A 14549-nucleotide genomic window follows, 5' to 3' on the forward strand; every position below is an offset into this window, starting at 1 on the left:
ACAATTATTATTATTATTATTATTATTATTATTATTATTATTATTATTATTATTATTATTATTATTATTTGATATATATATTTTCTTTTATGTACCGGCCCTAAAATGAGCTGAAAAAGAGTAAAGAGTGAAGGATTAAAAAATATGTAAGAAATGGGATTTATTGCAAATAAGAACTTTTGATTATTTTTGTCTTTAAAAAGTGTAAAACCGAATGCTGCAGGAGAGAGGGAGAGCATCAGCGGCTTACACACAGAAATGTTTTGATTGCATTTTAATTCAATCAGCTGACAGATTTCATTTTAAAGCTCAAAGATATCATGGCAGTTGTGTGGCCTGGCACTGTTACAGGGACTCTTTTGATTGTTAAAGAGGGAGTATGAGTTTTTCTTTGAAAAATTAGTCTCAATGTTTGAAAAAAAATGAGCCTGTAAAGATGTAACGTGTAGCAAAATGTGAGTCAAGAGTATTTATGGCTTCCAAAGACATACATCCCAAAGGATCGAGAATGAATATGATTATTATAATGACTCCCTTTTAGCAGTTACTGAATCAGAGAGAAGAGCTTAATGGAGATCAAACTGAAAAAAAAAAAAAGCTGAACTGTCAGCCCTGATGCATTTCTAGTCGATGCCGTTTTTAAAGCATTCCCCTCAGCAACCCCCATTAATCTGAAGAATGCATAACTGAGGCGGTGTTTTACCCTTTTCAAAATCTTCACTGCAAAGAAACTGAGGAACATGCAAACAGCACAGGTTTCCATCTCCTGAAACGTTCACTCTGTTATGATCTCTGGTTTTTTTATTTTATGTTTTTATCTACAGAGGACAGAGAGATCTGCACTAAACGGGGGGTGAATAATAAGTTTAGAGGAAAAATAAAGAGACCATCTCATCTCTGTGACGTTAAGCTGTTGCTTGGGCAAAAATGTATGCTACTCAGTAACCTGAAGCCGTCTTTCATTAAACCTTTTTGCACTGCAACTGGATCATATGTATCATGCACATGGTGCGCTCATTTATACCCGCAAAAAAAAAAAAACATAATTGGGTAATCATTTCTCCACTACAATCAGCTGTGTTTGTTTTCTTCCCTGGTCCTGACTGGCTGGACACCCCCCACGCCCCCGCCTCCACCCGTTTGATGTTTGTGGTCTTTGAATGTGTAGATTTTGGCAGACATGCTTTCACTTTTGGTGTTGCAATCCTGTTAGCGACTCAGTGTTTTGTATTTGCTTGTGGGGATACAGTTCCTTGCTTCTGTGGCCTTGAATTGCAATCATTTCCATATTGGGGGGTGGGGGGGGTATTTCTGTTGGCTCTGGAGCAGGAGGTGGCCACGATGTTCAGAAAATAATAAATACATGAATATATTCGCAAACCAGTCTTTGTTTTGATGCTGTCAGCTGCTTTTCACTGTGATAATGTTATGTTTTCTCTGATTCTCATTTAGCCCAGTTTTCCAACATTTCCAGTTGTAGGTTTTCACACACTTAACTATGGGCAAGGATTTCATATTAATTNAGATGATGGCAGAAGAATTTGCACTCTGCAGCATGCAGGTATGCTTGCAAACCTTAAAGCACAGTCTGCTCTGTCCCTTCTGATTGATAACTTCACTGTCGTGTCCCGAGTTCAGACTGTTTCCCAGGTGAACACTGAGGTGTTTATACTCCTGAATCACTTCCACTTATTCTCCTGTTATGCAATAGTGTTTGAATTAACCCTGTTTCTTTTGAAACCTATAGTCATCTTCTTTATTTTGTTCACATTCAAAACAAGATGACTGTTTACACACAATGTCACAAAGACATCCACCAGCTCACTGTGCTATTCTTGTCCATCTCTGATACACCTGAATACTGCAGAGTGTTTCTGCAGATGACGGGAGTCTGACTTGTGCTCAAAATCTAAAGTGTAGAGTAAAAAGGAATGGTGTGAACACCTGTGCTCCTTTGGTGCTCCTGTGCTGCTGACCACCTGGCTAGACACACAGTCCTTCAGTCTCTTAGCTGCATTTCGATTTACCAATCAAATTGTGCAAATTGAAATTACGAACCTAAATTTGCACCAGTTTTGAAAAAGCATTAGTTTATGGGTGTGTGTACTACTTATATTCCATCTATGATAATTTGTTTTTTTTTACATTAAATACAATTAACATCACATTGAAGGTATAACAGTTTTAAAGACCAGATAAAAACGAAAATATTGATCAGTGGTTTGGGTACATAAGACTTTATGTATTTGTTTTTGTTTTAGTGTTTTACTATTTAGATTTAGCTATGGATTTTCCCTTGATTGATGAGGTATTTTTTATACTCCCTTATTGGCACCTGGTAAACTAAGTATTGGGTTTCTTCCTTTATAACTGCAACTATTGCAGCAGTTTTGTAAATACTTGTATTCAGCTTTTATTTTAAAGCTTTCATATCATATGACATATGACTTTGTGAAAAGATCTGACTGACATGAGTTTGAGATTATCATCAGTGTTTGCACTGAGGCAGCTTTTTTTTTTTGATACATCTCTTCTCCATATGAAAGATATCTCCCACAAAGGAAACAGTGGATCTCCTGCAGTGATCTGATAAAACCAGCTGTGTGCCTGTAGTGAACCTGTGCTTTCAAGCCGTTGGGTGTGAAAAAAAAAATAAAAAAAATAAGGCGAGAATGCTCCCTGAGGCATACCATGCAGCAGAACACACATGTGGTGTCACTGCAGAGAAAGCAATCCATCAGCAAATTGAGATGCAGAACAGAAGCCTAATATACATAGACTGAATTGGTACACTTGATCAATGAGAGTGCACTGAGTGTGAGGAGGATGGGTAAATGTCAGAGATTTTTCTAAATGGTACTGTTTGTGAAATCACTGGGTGGATTTTCTGCTGCATCAAGGAAAACAGCAATGAGTATAAATGTCATTTGTTTTGATTTGACTATTAGCAGTAATGCTAATTTGGCTTACTTGTTAATTAAGAAGAAGAATAAATTTTATTTCCGTACAATTACTGAATACATTTTTTTTCCTCCTTGTGTGTTTTTAGTTAGTGTGTGACTACATTTAGCAAATTCCTCTGGGTGCTTGAAATTCTTATTTTATTACCTCTCAGACTCCTCATCTGATTGCACACTTTATGATTCATAAAAGCGTCTCTCTGAACGGTTAGCTCCTTGATAAAACTAAGTGGAGCAACACCAGCAGGTGACATGGAACCCCAAATCATCACTGTCAGTAGAAACTGCTCACCAAACCTCAGAAAAATGAGTTTTTCTTCACTCTTTCTCTGACTTTGGGACCCAGATTTCCAATAAGTACCAAACAACTAACACTCTGTTCTTTTTTCTTAGGTAAGATCTTTTCCACTTGTAGCTTTTATGTCTTGAATACATCTGTTTGTGATGGAATATGAAGTTAATAGGAGAAAGTCCATACCTTTTTAATCTTAATTTTTTTTATGGATTTTGCTTCACAATCCTGTCGTGCCTGTGGCTATCCTTCCACTCAGTCTTTCCAAAACAGCACTTTGTAAGCAGTGGGATTTTCAATAGCTATCATAATCATCAAAACTGACAAAAAAAATAAACACTCATATATTTAAGTATGTATGTGTCTCGGGTTAGTTTTTCAAAGTATTTAGTTAATCATAATAATTATTAGAATGCACTTTATTTGCTAGTGCTAACTTTTAACAGATGCATTTTGAGCTGTGATTTGAAAGTAAAAAGTGAATCAGTGTTATGGAAAGTTGGGAAGCCGAGTGACAAATTAGACACTGAATAGATTTTCTGGACTGAAACTCATCCTTAGCCCTGTTGCTTCTCTCTTTGATACAGTAAGGGAGATAAACGCTAATCTATCTGAAGCATTGGACTTGTTGATCCTTTTGGACGGTCTTATTTATCTGCCATGCTTCATCTTAGGCTCATGCTGACACATCCACTTCATTGGCCTGACTTGCTCTTGCAGTGAGCCTGGATCATTTCATCTTTTTCTCTGATTCCCTAAACTGGGACCATGCTAGGAGGAAAGACACGGACTACGTGGAAAAAAATAAAAATACTTTAAAGGGTACTATGCCCCCTCTTAGAAAAAAAAAAAAAAATAGGTAGCAGACCTAAACTGGGACCATGCTAGTAGGAAAGACACAGACTATGAGGAAAACAATTAACCCTGGTTTCCAAATGATTCCCAAGTATAAGTGTGAGCATCTGCATACCACTCTTAATTGTTCATCTTCATTTTCTTACATAAATTGGGCATCCGTCAATGTTATTATTACACTTACATAGATAGCTATTTAATTTAATTATTTATTTTTGCTGTTTTATTAAAATTAAATGCAAAACTAAGTAATTCTGTAAAAAAAATGAAATAAAATAAATAAAATACTGTGTAAAAGATTGGCACTCCGCATCGTTCACATGAGGGTGAGCTGCTGAAGTCACGGCTCCCTCTACAGTTTGTACAGTGGAAAAATATTCCATCCAGTGCAGGAAAACAATCAAACTGGCTGTGCTGAACAGTCGGGAGGACACAACGGGAGATCACACACACTCACTTTCTGGGATGTGTGTGTGCAGCAACAGCGGGAAGATTCTCTCCTCTCACTAGACGGACAATCAGAACTAATGGTTATTTTTTTTTGGGGGTGGGGGTCGAAGAGAGGAGATGTTTTCCATTTTCTTGCAGACATTCGGGGGGCAAAATGTTTCATTCTTGGAATACTTGAGGAGTGACGGCAACTTTCCCCCTACTCGGACTTCACACTAATCAGAGGGTAAGACGCTGAGAGAGGGAGAGAGGAGAGAGAGAGAGACAGAGAACTGGGCTTAACGATGCAAAGGGAGCAACATTCAGCTCAGTGGTTACGCACAGAACCACCTCGGCGTGTGGCGGCTGTGTAACCGAGAAGCAATGCTGTCTGCGGGGATGCGGTGCCCGCCGCGGTCCCTGCCCGCTGATGTTGCGGCTCGGTCGGGCTGCGCACGGAGCCTGTGGGCGGCTGTGATTGGACCGGACACGGACTGGGGCTGACTGATGTTTGTCCGTGCGAGCAATATGTTAAAAGGAGGAGATCAATAGGAGTTACCGGCGAGCTTGGAGATGGCAGTGTCTCCGTATTGACGGGAGGAAGGAGGACAACAAGCACGAGGAATATGTTTTGGATGTAAACAGATTCCCCCCCTCCGAAAATGTCTTTTTTCTCTCTCATTGCCTGTTGAGACAGACTGCTACAGATGGGAATATTTTTCTGTTGCCATTCCACTGAAGTTTTTTTTTTCCTTATGAAGACTATCATGTACCTCCTAATATATTTTCATATAAAGTTGAAGGACTTTTATTGTACTTATTGAACATTGCAGGGACATTTTAAAAGAGGGGGAAGAAAACTTTTATTCCGTAGGCTACCTGCAATTTCCAAGAAATTCCAAGAATTTCCGAAATGCATTCAGTGATGCCATGAAACATGGCTTATATGTGGGTTGCACATCTGCTTTTTTTACTCCCACTCCTTAGAGTGGGGACGGCTTTCTCTGGAGTTTTTAACACCACAGACAGAGACGTTTTCACCGATGACTCGCCACGGGTCAAGCTCGAGCGGTGGAAGCTTCACACGGCCGACTCACACCCCAACCTATATTTTAACCAGGCGGACGTGTTGCACTTGAGGCAAAGGTCCTCCACCACCCACAGTTACATCTTTAAAGTCATCCGGGCAGCTGTGCTCACCATGCTTTCCAACGCGCCGTCTTACATCCCCCCTGCAAAGCATGAGGAGTTTACAAGCAAATGGAATGAGATCTATGGGAACAACTTGCCCCCTCTGGCTCTTTACTGCCTGCTGTGCCCCGAGGACTCGGCCGCCCTGCAGTTTCTTTTAAAGTTTATGGATAGGATGGCCAACTACCCAGACTGGAAAGTGACCAGTGCGCCGAATGATGAGGTCCCCACGGCCCACTCTCTGACTGGGTTTGCAACTGCTTATGACTTTATTTACTCCTTCTTGGATGAAAACAGGAGGGACACATACCTCAAGAAAATTCACTCAGAGACTGAAGCACTGTATGAGCTCTCCAAATTCAGAGCATGGGGGAAACAGTACCTCCAAAACCATCAAACCACTAATATCTTAGCCATCCTAACTGGTGCAATAGTGGTGGGCTCACATAACGACCCAGAGTCGATGATCTGGAAACAGGTGTCGGTGAACTACATGGAGAAAACCATGTTTCTCCTTAATCACATTGTGGATGGCTCTTTGGACGAGGGAGTCGCTTATGGAAGCTACACAGCCAAGTCCATAACGCAGTACGTCTTTTTAGCCCAACGCCATTTTAACATCGACAACATGCAGAACAACTGGCTGCGGGGTCACTTCTGGTTTTACTATGCCACTTTGCTGCCAGGCTTCCAGAGGACAGTTGGCATAGCAGACTCCAACTACAACTGGTTTTACGGACCGGAGAGTCAGCTGGCTTTCCTCGACACGTTTGTCTTGAAGAATGGAACAGGAAACTGGCTGGCTCAGCAGATTCGGAAGCACAGACCGAAGGATGGACCCATGGGGCAGTCGTCGGCCCAGCGCTGGGCTACGCTCCACACAGAGTACATCTGGTACAACTCACATCTCACACCACAACCTCCCCATGACTTTGGCAAAGCGAGGATGCATATTTTCTCTAACTGGGGGGTTGTTACCTATGGAGCTGGACTTCCTGCTGGCCAAAGTAATACTTTTGTTTCCTTTAAGTCTGGACGTCTCGGCGGCCGTGCAGTCTATGACATTGTTCATGACAAACCTTACTCCTGGGTAGACGGTTGGAACAGCTTTAACCCTGGCCACGAACACCCAGACCAGAACTCCTTCACATTTGCTCCCAATGGGCAGGTGTTTGTATCTGAAGCACTTTACGGTCCCAAATACAGCTATCTTAACAATGTTTTGGTGTTCAGTCCATCTCCTACCAGCCAATGTAACAGTCCATGGGAGGGGCAGTTAGGGGAGTGTGCCAAGTGGCTGCGCTGGACTGATGAGGGGGTGGGTGACGCCAGAGGAGAGGTGATTGTTGCCTCTGAGCACAGGGACACTATGTTTGTGAGCGGGGAGGCTGTGTCAGCATACTCCCCAGCCATGAGATTAAAAAGTGTTTTCAGAGCCTTGGTTCTGCTAAACTCCCAAACTTTGCTGGTGCTCGACCACGTTGAGAAGTGGGCCGACTCCCCTGTGAAGTCTCTCAGTGCTTTTTTCCACAACCTAGACATTGATTTCAAATATGTTCCCTTTAGATTTATGGACAAATACAACGGTGCCATGATGGATGTGTGGGATGCTCATTATAAAATGTTCTGGTTTGACAGCCAGGGTCACAGCCCTGAGACCAGAATACAGGAGGCAGAGCAGGCTGCAGAGTTTAAAAAGAGGTGGACACAGTATGTCAATGTCACTTTTCCAATGACAGGCGCAGTCAGCAGAGTAGCTTATGTGTTCCATGGCCCATATGTTAAAGTGTCCAGTTGTAGATTTATAGATAACAGCAAAAATGGTGTGAGGCTTTCTTTAACCATAAACAACACAGAGAAGATTGTTTCTATAGTTACTAACTATAAAGATATTGGAGCAAGATTGGCTTATATAGGATTTGGCGGTCACTGCAAAGTTGAAGATAGATATCAAATCACTAGATATGGCCTTGGGACGCAGCACATCCCTAAACAAATTAGCAACGATAATCAGCTCTTTGACATTGGATTTACTCTCAATGTGGTCGCGGGCGTTGTTCTCTGTGTGGCCATAGGATTTTTGACCATGCAGAGAAAGTTTTATGTTTGCTTCAGCAGACTGATGCGCTACGCCTTGCTCTCTGTGCTTGTCCTCTGGATAGTCGAGTTGCTGTTTGTGTCCAACAGCTGCGATCAGCTGCTCTGCGGAGTAAAGTGGAAAGGTGCAGACACCAAAAGTGAAGCAAGCAAACAAATCAGGTTGTACGAGCAGCACCGGCTCCCCCTTCCCACCGTGGTCATAACAGCCCTTCCTGGGTCGGGGTCAGAAATACTCAAGTACCTTTTCTATAATAACTCAGACTTTGTTTACATAAGGGTTCCTACTGAACATGTGGATATTCCTGAGACTGAGTTTGAGTTTGACTCACTGGTTGACACCTGTGAGTGGTCAAGGACAGATGCTTTGCATGGACGGTTTAAGATCATTCAGAGCTGGCTGCATTCACTTGTGCACAATACCAAGTTGCACTTGCAAAATATCCAGCTTGCAGAGGGCAGCAGGGCCAAACAGCCCCAGAGAGCAAGCCCCTCTAGGGACAGAAAGAAAAGATCCAGGCGGAGGGAGCCTGCGTCTGAGCTGAAGGGCAGGCTGAAGGCCAGCCTGGACAGAGACACAGAGTACGTTAGGGAGATGAGACGGCATGTTGCGGAGTACCCCAACGCCCAAGTGGTCCTCAACATGCGGAGCGGCAGCTGGACGCTTAAACTGCCCTTCATTCAAGAAGTGGTTGGCATCTCCCTGAGGGCAGTCTATTTGGTCAGAGACCCTCGGGCATGGATTTATCTCATGGTTTATAACAGCAAGCCCAGTCTTTACTCACTGAAAAACATCCCGCAGCACCTTTCCTTGATATTCAAGGAGGATTCTGTAAGGGCAGGGTGCCCAGCAATTGCCCCAGAGTTTAAAACAATCCAGTGGCTGCTGTCCCGGTCAGAGACGAACCCTATCCTGATCCTTGCTCATCTCTGGCTGGCTCACACGGTGGCAGCACTTCGAGTTGCTGAGACCCTCCCCGAGGACTCCTACCTTCGAGTGAGGTTTGAGGACGTGGTCAGCTTCCCCCAGGAGACAGCGGAGACAATACACACATTCCTGGGAGTTCCTATGTCGCCAGCAGCCCTCAATCAGCTGACATTTACCACCTCCACAAACCTGTACAACCTCATGTACGAAGGGGACATCTCACCAGCAAACATCAACATATGGAGGCAGAAAATGCCTCGAAAGGATGTCACACTGATAGAGGATATATGCGGAGGTGTAATGAAAAGGTTGGGCTATGCCAGGTCTGCCAGTTAACTGCTGCTGATCAGCTTGTCTTGAGCTGTCATGTTTACTGTAGCTGCCACTCAAATATATTTTCTCTTTTTCTTTTGCACTGAAATTTAAGAAAGTTAGTTGCCTGTCTCTCTGTGTCCAAATGTTTTGCGCTAAGTGGGGGTGTATTTAGGGATTTGTGCAGAATATGCCAACAATGTCTTAGATGGAAGAATATTTATATATATATATATATATACAACAATAGGGATTGTGTGTTTTCCTCCACCAGCTGCTCATGTTTACCATTAGCACTTCTTCTCTAAGGGAGATTTTGAAACCTTTACTGTCTTACAACAGGAAGAGCACTTACTTTCAGTACACCACCTCATTTCATAAACGACTACGTACTGTTTTGTTTAGAAATGTAAAATCATTGTTTTTTTTTTGTTTGTTTCTTTTGTTTTTTTGTTAATCGTTTTCGTTTGATTCGTTTTGGAGGAGATTATTAACTGGTTTGGTGGAAATATTTTGGGGCTGTTGGAAACAAGTTTGGCACAGTACTGTAAATGAATATATTTTCCTGGTTATTCATGAAAAAATTGACTGTCATTTACAAAGAAAACAGGAAAGAAAGAAAGTGTATTTGCTGCTATGTATCTCTAAATGTTGTCTTTAACTCGTTTATCGTTACAATTAGATTTGAAAAGGAGAAGAACACCCATTTTTAAACTACATATAAACAATGAAATTAAACAACTGCACTTCAGTTGTGAATAATTCACAAGCACAGTTCAGTTCAGTGCAGTTTCAGACATGAATTGTTCTCTCACTTCCACGTAAACAAATATCTGAAGGTTTTGATGTGGACCTGGAGGCTGAGTCCACTAGTTTAGCCAAAGTTTTAGAATCAGGGAACATTTTTCCAACTGAAATTATCAGAATTCGCCAAGACTTTCTGAACGAGGGGTTTCCTGATCACATAAGCACATGCCACAGCGGGAGGAAACCCTACAGCATGTGCTCTTTCCATCGAAGATGGAAAATATTTAGTTAACACGGGGCCTGATAAATATAGATTATTTAATTATTTCATGCTAAATATCAAAGACGGGAGATAAAAAGATTTTTATTTTATTGGTCATTGATGTTCTTGCTGTCACCCACAGATACTTAATAAATGATCTTTTAAAAGGCAACATTATAATCTATATCAACGCTGTTTAATGTATATTATTAATAATATGTTCCATTAATAATAATAGTATTAATCATTATTGAATAACAATTATTATTATTATTATTATTATTATTATTATTATTATTATTATTATTATTATTATTATTATTATTTGATATATATATTTTCTTTTATGTACCGGCCCTAAAATGAGCTGAAAAAGAGTAAAGAGTGAAGGATTAAAAAATATGTAAGAAATGGGATTTATTGCAAATAAGAACTTTTGATTATTTTTGTCTTTAAAAAGTGTAAAACCGAATGCTGCAGGAGAGAGGGAGAGCATCAGCGGCTTACACACAGAAATGTTTTGATTGCATTTTAATTCAATCAGCTGACAGATTTCATTTTAAAGCTCAAAGATATCATGGCAGTTGTGTGGCCTGGCACTGTTACAGGGACTCTTTTGATTGTTAAAGAGGGAGTATGAGTTTTTCTTTGAAAAATTAGTCTCAATGTTTGAAAAAAAATGAGCCTGTAAAGATGTAACGTGTAGCAGAATGTGAGTCAAGAGTATTTATGGCTTCCAAAGACATACATCCCAAAGGATCGAGAATGAATATGATTATTATAATGACTCCCTTTTAGCAGTTACTGAATCAGAGAGAAGAGCTTAATGGAGATCAAACTGAAAAAAAAAAAAAGCTGAACTGTCAGCCCTGATGCATTTCTAGTCGATGCCGTTTTTAAAGCATTCCCCTCAGCAACCCCCATTAATCTGAAGAATGCATAACTGAGGCGGTGTTTTACCCTTTTCAAAATCTTCACTGCAAAGAAACTGAGGAACATGCAAACAGCACAGGTTTCCATCTCCTGAAACGTTCACTCTGTTATGATCTCTGGTTTTTTTATTTTATGTTTTTATCTACAGAGGACAGAGAGATCTGCACTAAACGGGGGGTGAATAATAAGTTTAGAGGAAAAATAAAGAGACCATCTCATCTCTGTGACGTTAAGCTGTTGCTTGGGCAAAAATGTATGCTACTCAGTAACCTGAAGCCGTCTTTCATTAAACCTTTTTGCACTGCAACTGGATCATATGTATCATGCACATGGTGCGCTCATTTATACCCGCAAAAAAAAAAAAACATAATTGGGTAATCATTTCTCCACTACAATCAGCTGTGTTTGTTTTCTTCCCTGGTCCTGACTGGCTGGACACCCCCCACGCCCCCGCCTCCACCCGTTTGATGTTTGTGGTCTTTGAATGTGTAGATTTTGGCAGACATGCTTTCACTTTTGGTGTTGCAATCCTGTTAGCGACTCAGTGTTTTGTATTTGCTTGTGGGGATACAGTTCCTTGCTTCTGTGGCCTTGAATTGCAATCATTTCCATATTGGGGGGTGGGGGGGGTATTTCTGTTGGCTCTGGAGCAGGAGGTGGCCACGATGTTCAGAAAATAATAAATACATGAATATATTCGCAAACCAGTCTTTGTTTTGATGCTGTCAGCTGCTTTTCACTGTGATAATGTTATGTTTTCTCTGATTCTCATTTAGCCCAGTTTTCCAACATTTCCAGTCGTAGGTTTTCACACACTTAACTATGGGCAAGGATTTCATATTAATTAGGGGCTTTTAATGATGCATTCGAATTGTTTTTGTTTCTTTTTTAGGGTGGAATACAATATACAACCTAAGTATTTTTTGAAAACATAAAATGGTCTGAATTTATTTTTTATTATTATTATTTTTTTTAAGCACACAGAGTTGTAAATACAGATATAAGGTACCAGAAACACAGTTCTGTGCAGTTTGTTACACAGAACTGCATATTCACAGAGCAGTAAGGGGGGTCCATTCTTGTCATACTGTTATTTGTTGTATATTGCTAACATATTGCATAAAAGAGTATGAAAAAAGGATTCCAGGAAACTAACCATTGTATCTGAAATCTGCTAAAACTACCTAGAACATTTTCTTTTTTGTCATTATGCATCCATAACAAAATTCTGCTTAGTTACTCTCTGCATCAAAAAACGGACAAAAGCATTTAAAACCTAACCCCCACGACATTAAAAAAAAGTCCAACAGTTAATTCAGAATGTTTGTGCAGAATAATTTATGTGCAAAGTAAACAAATTAACAAGTAAACAAATTTAGCAGCAATGACGTGCAACTTAAGGTAGGATGTGTGAAAAAGTGCAAGATCCCGTTTTTATGTTATCATCCTCTAACTCATGAATGTCTTCGAGGAAGTTGTGTGAGTGTGTGGGGCAAATTTCACAGCTCTGGGGAAAAAGCTGTCTTTCGGTCTGGTGGAATGTGCTTTTATGTTCCTGTACCGTTTTCCAGAAGGAAGCAGTGAAAAAGTCCATTGCCAGGGTGGGTGGCGTCTGCAGCGATACATCTGGCCTTCTTCTGCATCCATCCACTGTGTACCGTTTCCAGACGTGGGAGAGGACTCCCCCCCAATTCCCTGTGCTGTTTTTACAACCCGGGCCAATTTCCTTCTGTCTTCTGCTGCGCAGCTGCCAGACTCCACTGTCATACTAAGACAGAAGATGCTTTTTTATGGTAGCTCTACAGAAGTTCACAAGCAGCTGAAAAGAGAGACCACTCTGTTATAGCTTTCTGGGGAAGAAGAGTCTTTGTTGGACCGTCACCAGGTACGATGTGTTCAGTGACCAAGTTAGGTTGTATGATGTTACATGGCTAGCCAGGAACTTGATATTAGCCACACGGTCTACTCCCTCCCCATTATTGAGCAGATTATTGTGTTCTGTGCTCCTGGACCTCCTGTAATTCACAATGACCTCCTTGGTCTTGTTGAACACTTGGCACTGTTGGATCTATGAAAGGAGTCTGCTGAGGGCAAAAAAAAGGTAGTTGCTATTTTGAAACATGTTAAGGGACATTTACCAAATACCATTAAGGTTCTATATTTATTCATCCATCAATCTATTGTTTATACCTTCTTAGCTATTAACGCAAAGACAAACAACCACACATGCACTCAAATCTAAGGACAATCTAGAGAGACCAATTAACCTAACAGTTATGTTTTAGACTCTCGGAGCAAGCAGATCAGTTTATTTGATTTAACTCTTTATAGATATATGTTTGAGTAAAATAAACTTTTATTCTATGAGCTACTGACAACATGTCTCCTAAAGTCCAAGCAAAAATGTAGTATTTATTCACAGAAAATGAGAAATGGTCAAAATAACTAAAGAGATGCAGAGCTTTCAGACCTCAAATAATGCAAAAAAAAAAAGAAAAAAAAGGGGGAAAAAAAGAAGTTTATATTTAGAAACAACTCAGGAAGAGTTCAGAAATCAATGTTTGGTGGAAGAACCATGAGGTCTTCAATGGGGTTCAGCGCAGTGGTCTCTTAATTTATTTTCCAGAGCTGTAAATTCTTCTGTGTAAGAAAATTCACAATATATTTAAACTTGAAACTAAATCATTATTTTTATAAATCTCTAAAGTTTTATAGTCTATAATTATTCCACCATCAAATAGAATAGTTTAAATGCTTCCTCAAAAGTCTATAATTAAAATAACATTTATGTTCATGATGACTGTATGCCAACCTTTGCAGAAAAATGAGATTGCGCTGTAAATTTTAATTTGCATGTCTCTTTTTTTTTGCTGTAAATTCTTCCAACCAGCAAGGCCTGTGTCTATTCATGCAGAAGTCTTTATGCGGCAACAAGAAAACCTCCAGATTATTAGACATGGATGACAGGAGCCTGACTGTTTCTCCGGCTGATGTGCATGACGGGAAAGAGGCAACAATTAGAAACATGTCAGGAAGTTGCTCTGCCATGTTCTGACTGGTGGAAGCTGCAGAAGAGAGTGCACACACACTGCATCTCATGTCTCGGAGTGGTGAGTCAGTCATTTCGTTACTCATTTGTTCCTTATCCCTCCTGTAACACCCGAATGCTTTGGCGGAGCCCTCTGTACCTAATCCTTCCATGAACAGGAACATTATTCATAGAAAAACCTCAGGCTGATTCTATGGAAGGGAGGGTTTTCCACAGGAATGGACTTACTAAGTAGCCTCCTTTGATTAACCCTGATTCTCAGATGACAGGTAAAGAAAAAAATAATAACGAAACTGAATTTATTCTTGTATCAGTCTTTAGCTTTTATTTATTCAGCTTTTGCAAGGACATGCATTAATGAAAATCATATTGTACAAGAAAGGCTCAATTCCAGCTTCCTCCTGTCACGTCTTGATGTTCTTCTGGGCAAGTCACTTAACCCCAAATCGCTTCACAATCTGCTCATTGTTGTGTAAAGTGTGTGTGTGTGTGTG

The 14549-nt window shown here is 40.5% G+C and overlaps 1 protein-coding gene across 1 annotated transcript; it reads left to right on the plus strand.

Moving 5' to 3' along the window:
• Positions 1-4485: 4485 nt before the first annotated feature.
• On the plus strand, positions 4486-10245 carry LOC103147552 (dermatan-sulfate epimerase-like protein). The gene has a single exon (XM_007565953.2). The coding sequence runs from the start codon at positions 5474-5476 to the stop codon at positions 9086-9088; it is 3615 nt and encodes a 1204-aa protein (XP_007566015.1). The 5' UTR covers positions 4486-5473; the 3' UTR covers positions 9089-10245.
• Positions 10246-14549: the final 4304 nt, after the last annotated feature.

Source organism: Poecilia formosa, unplaced genomic scaffold (genome assembly GCF_000485575.1).
Source record: "Poecilia formosa unplaced genomic scaffold, Poecilia_formosa-5.1.2 Scaffold184, whole genome shotgun sequence".
In the NCBI taxonomy this organism is placed as follows: Eukaryota; Metazoa; Chordata; class Actinopteri; order Cyprinodontiformes; family Poeciliidae; genus Poecilia; species Poecilia formosa.

Excerpts from the sequence above, each read along its gene's own strand:
- LOC103147552 (XM_007565953.2), top strand. The coding sequence starts at position 5,474 with ATGGCTTATATGTGGGTTGCACATCTGCTTTTTTTACTCCCACTCCTT.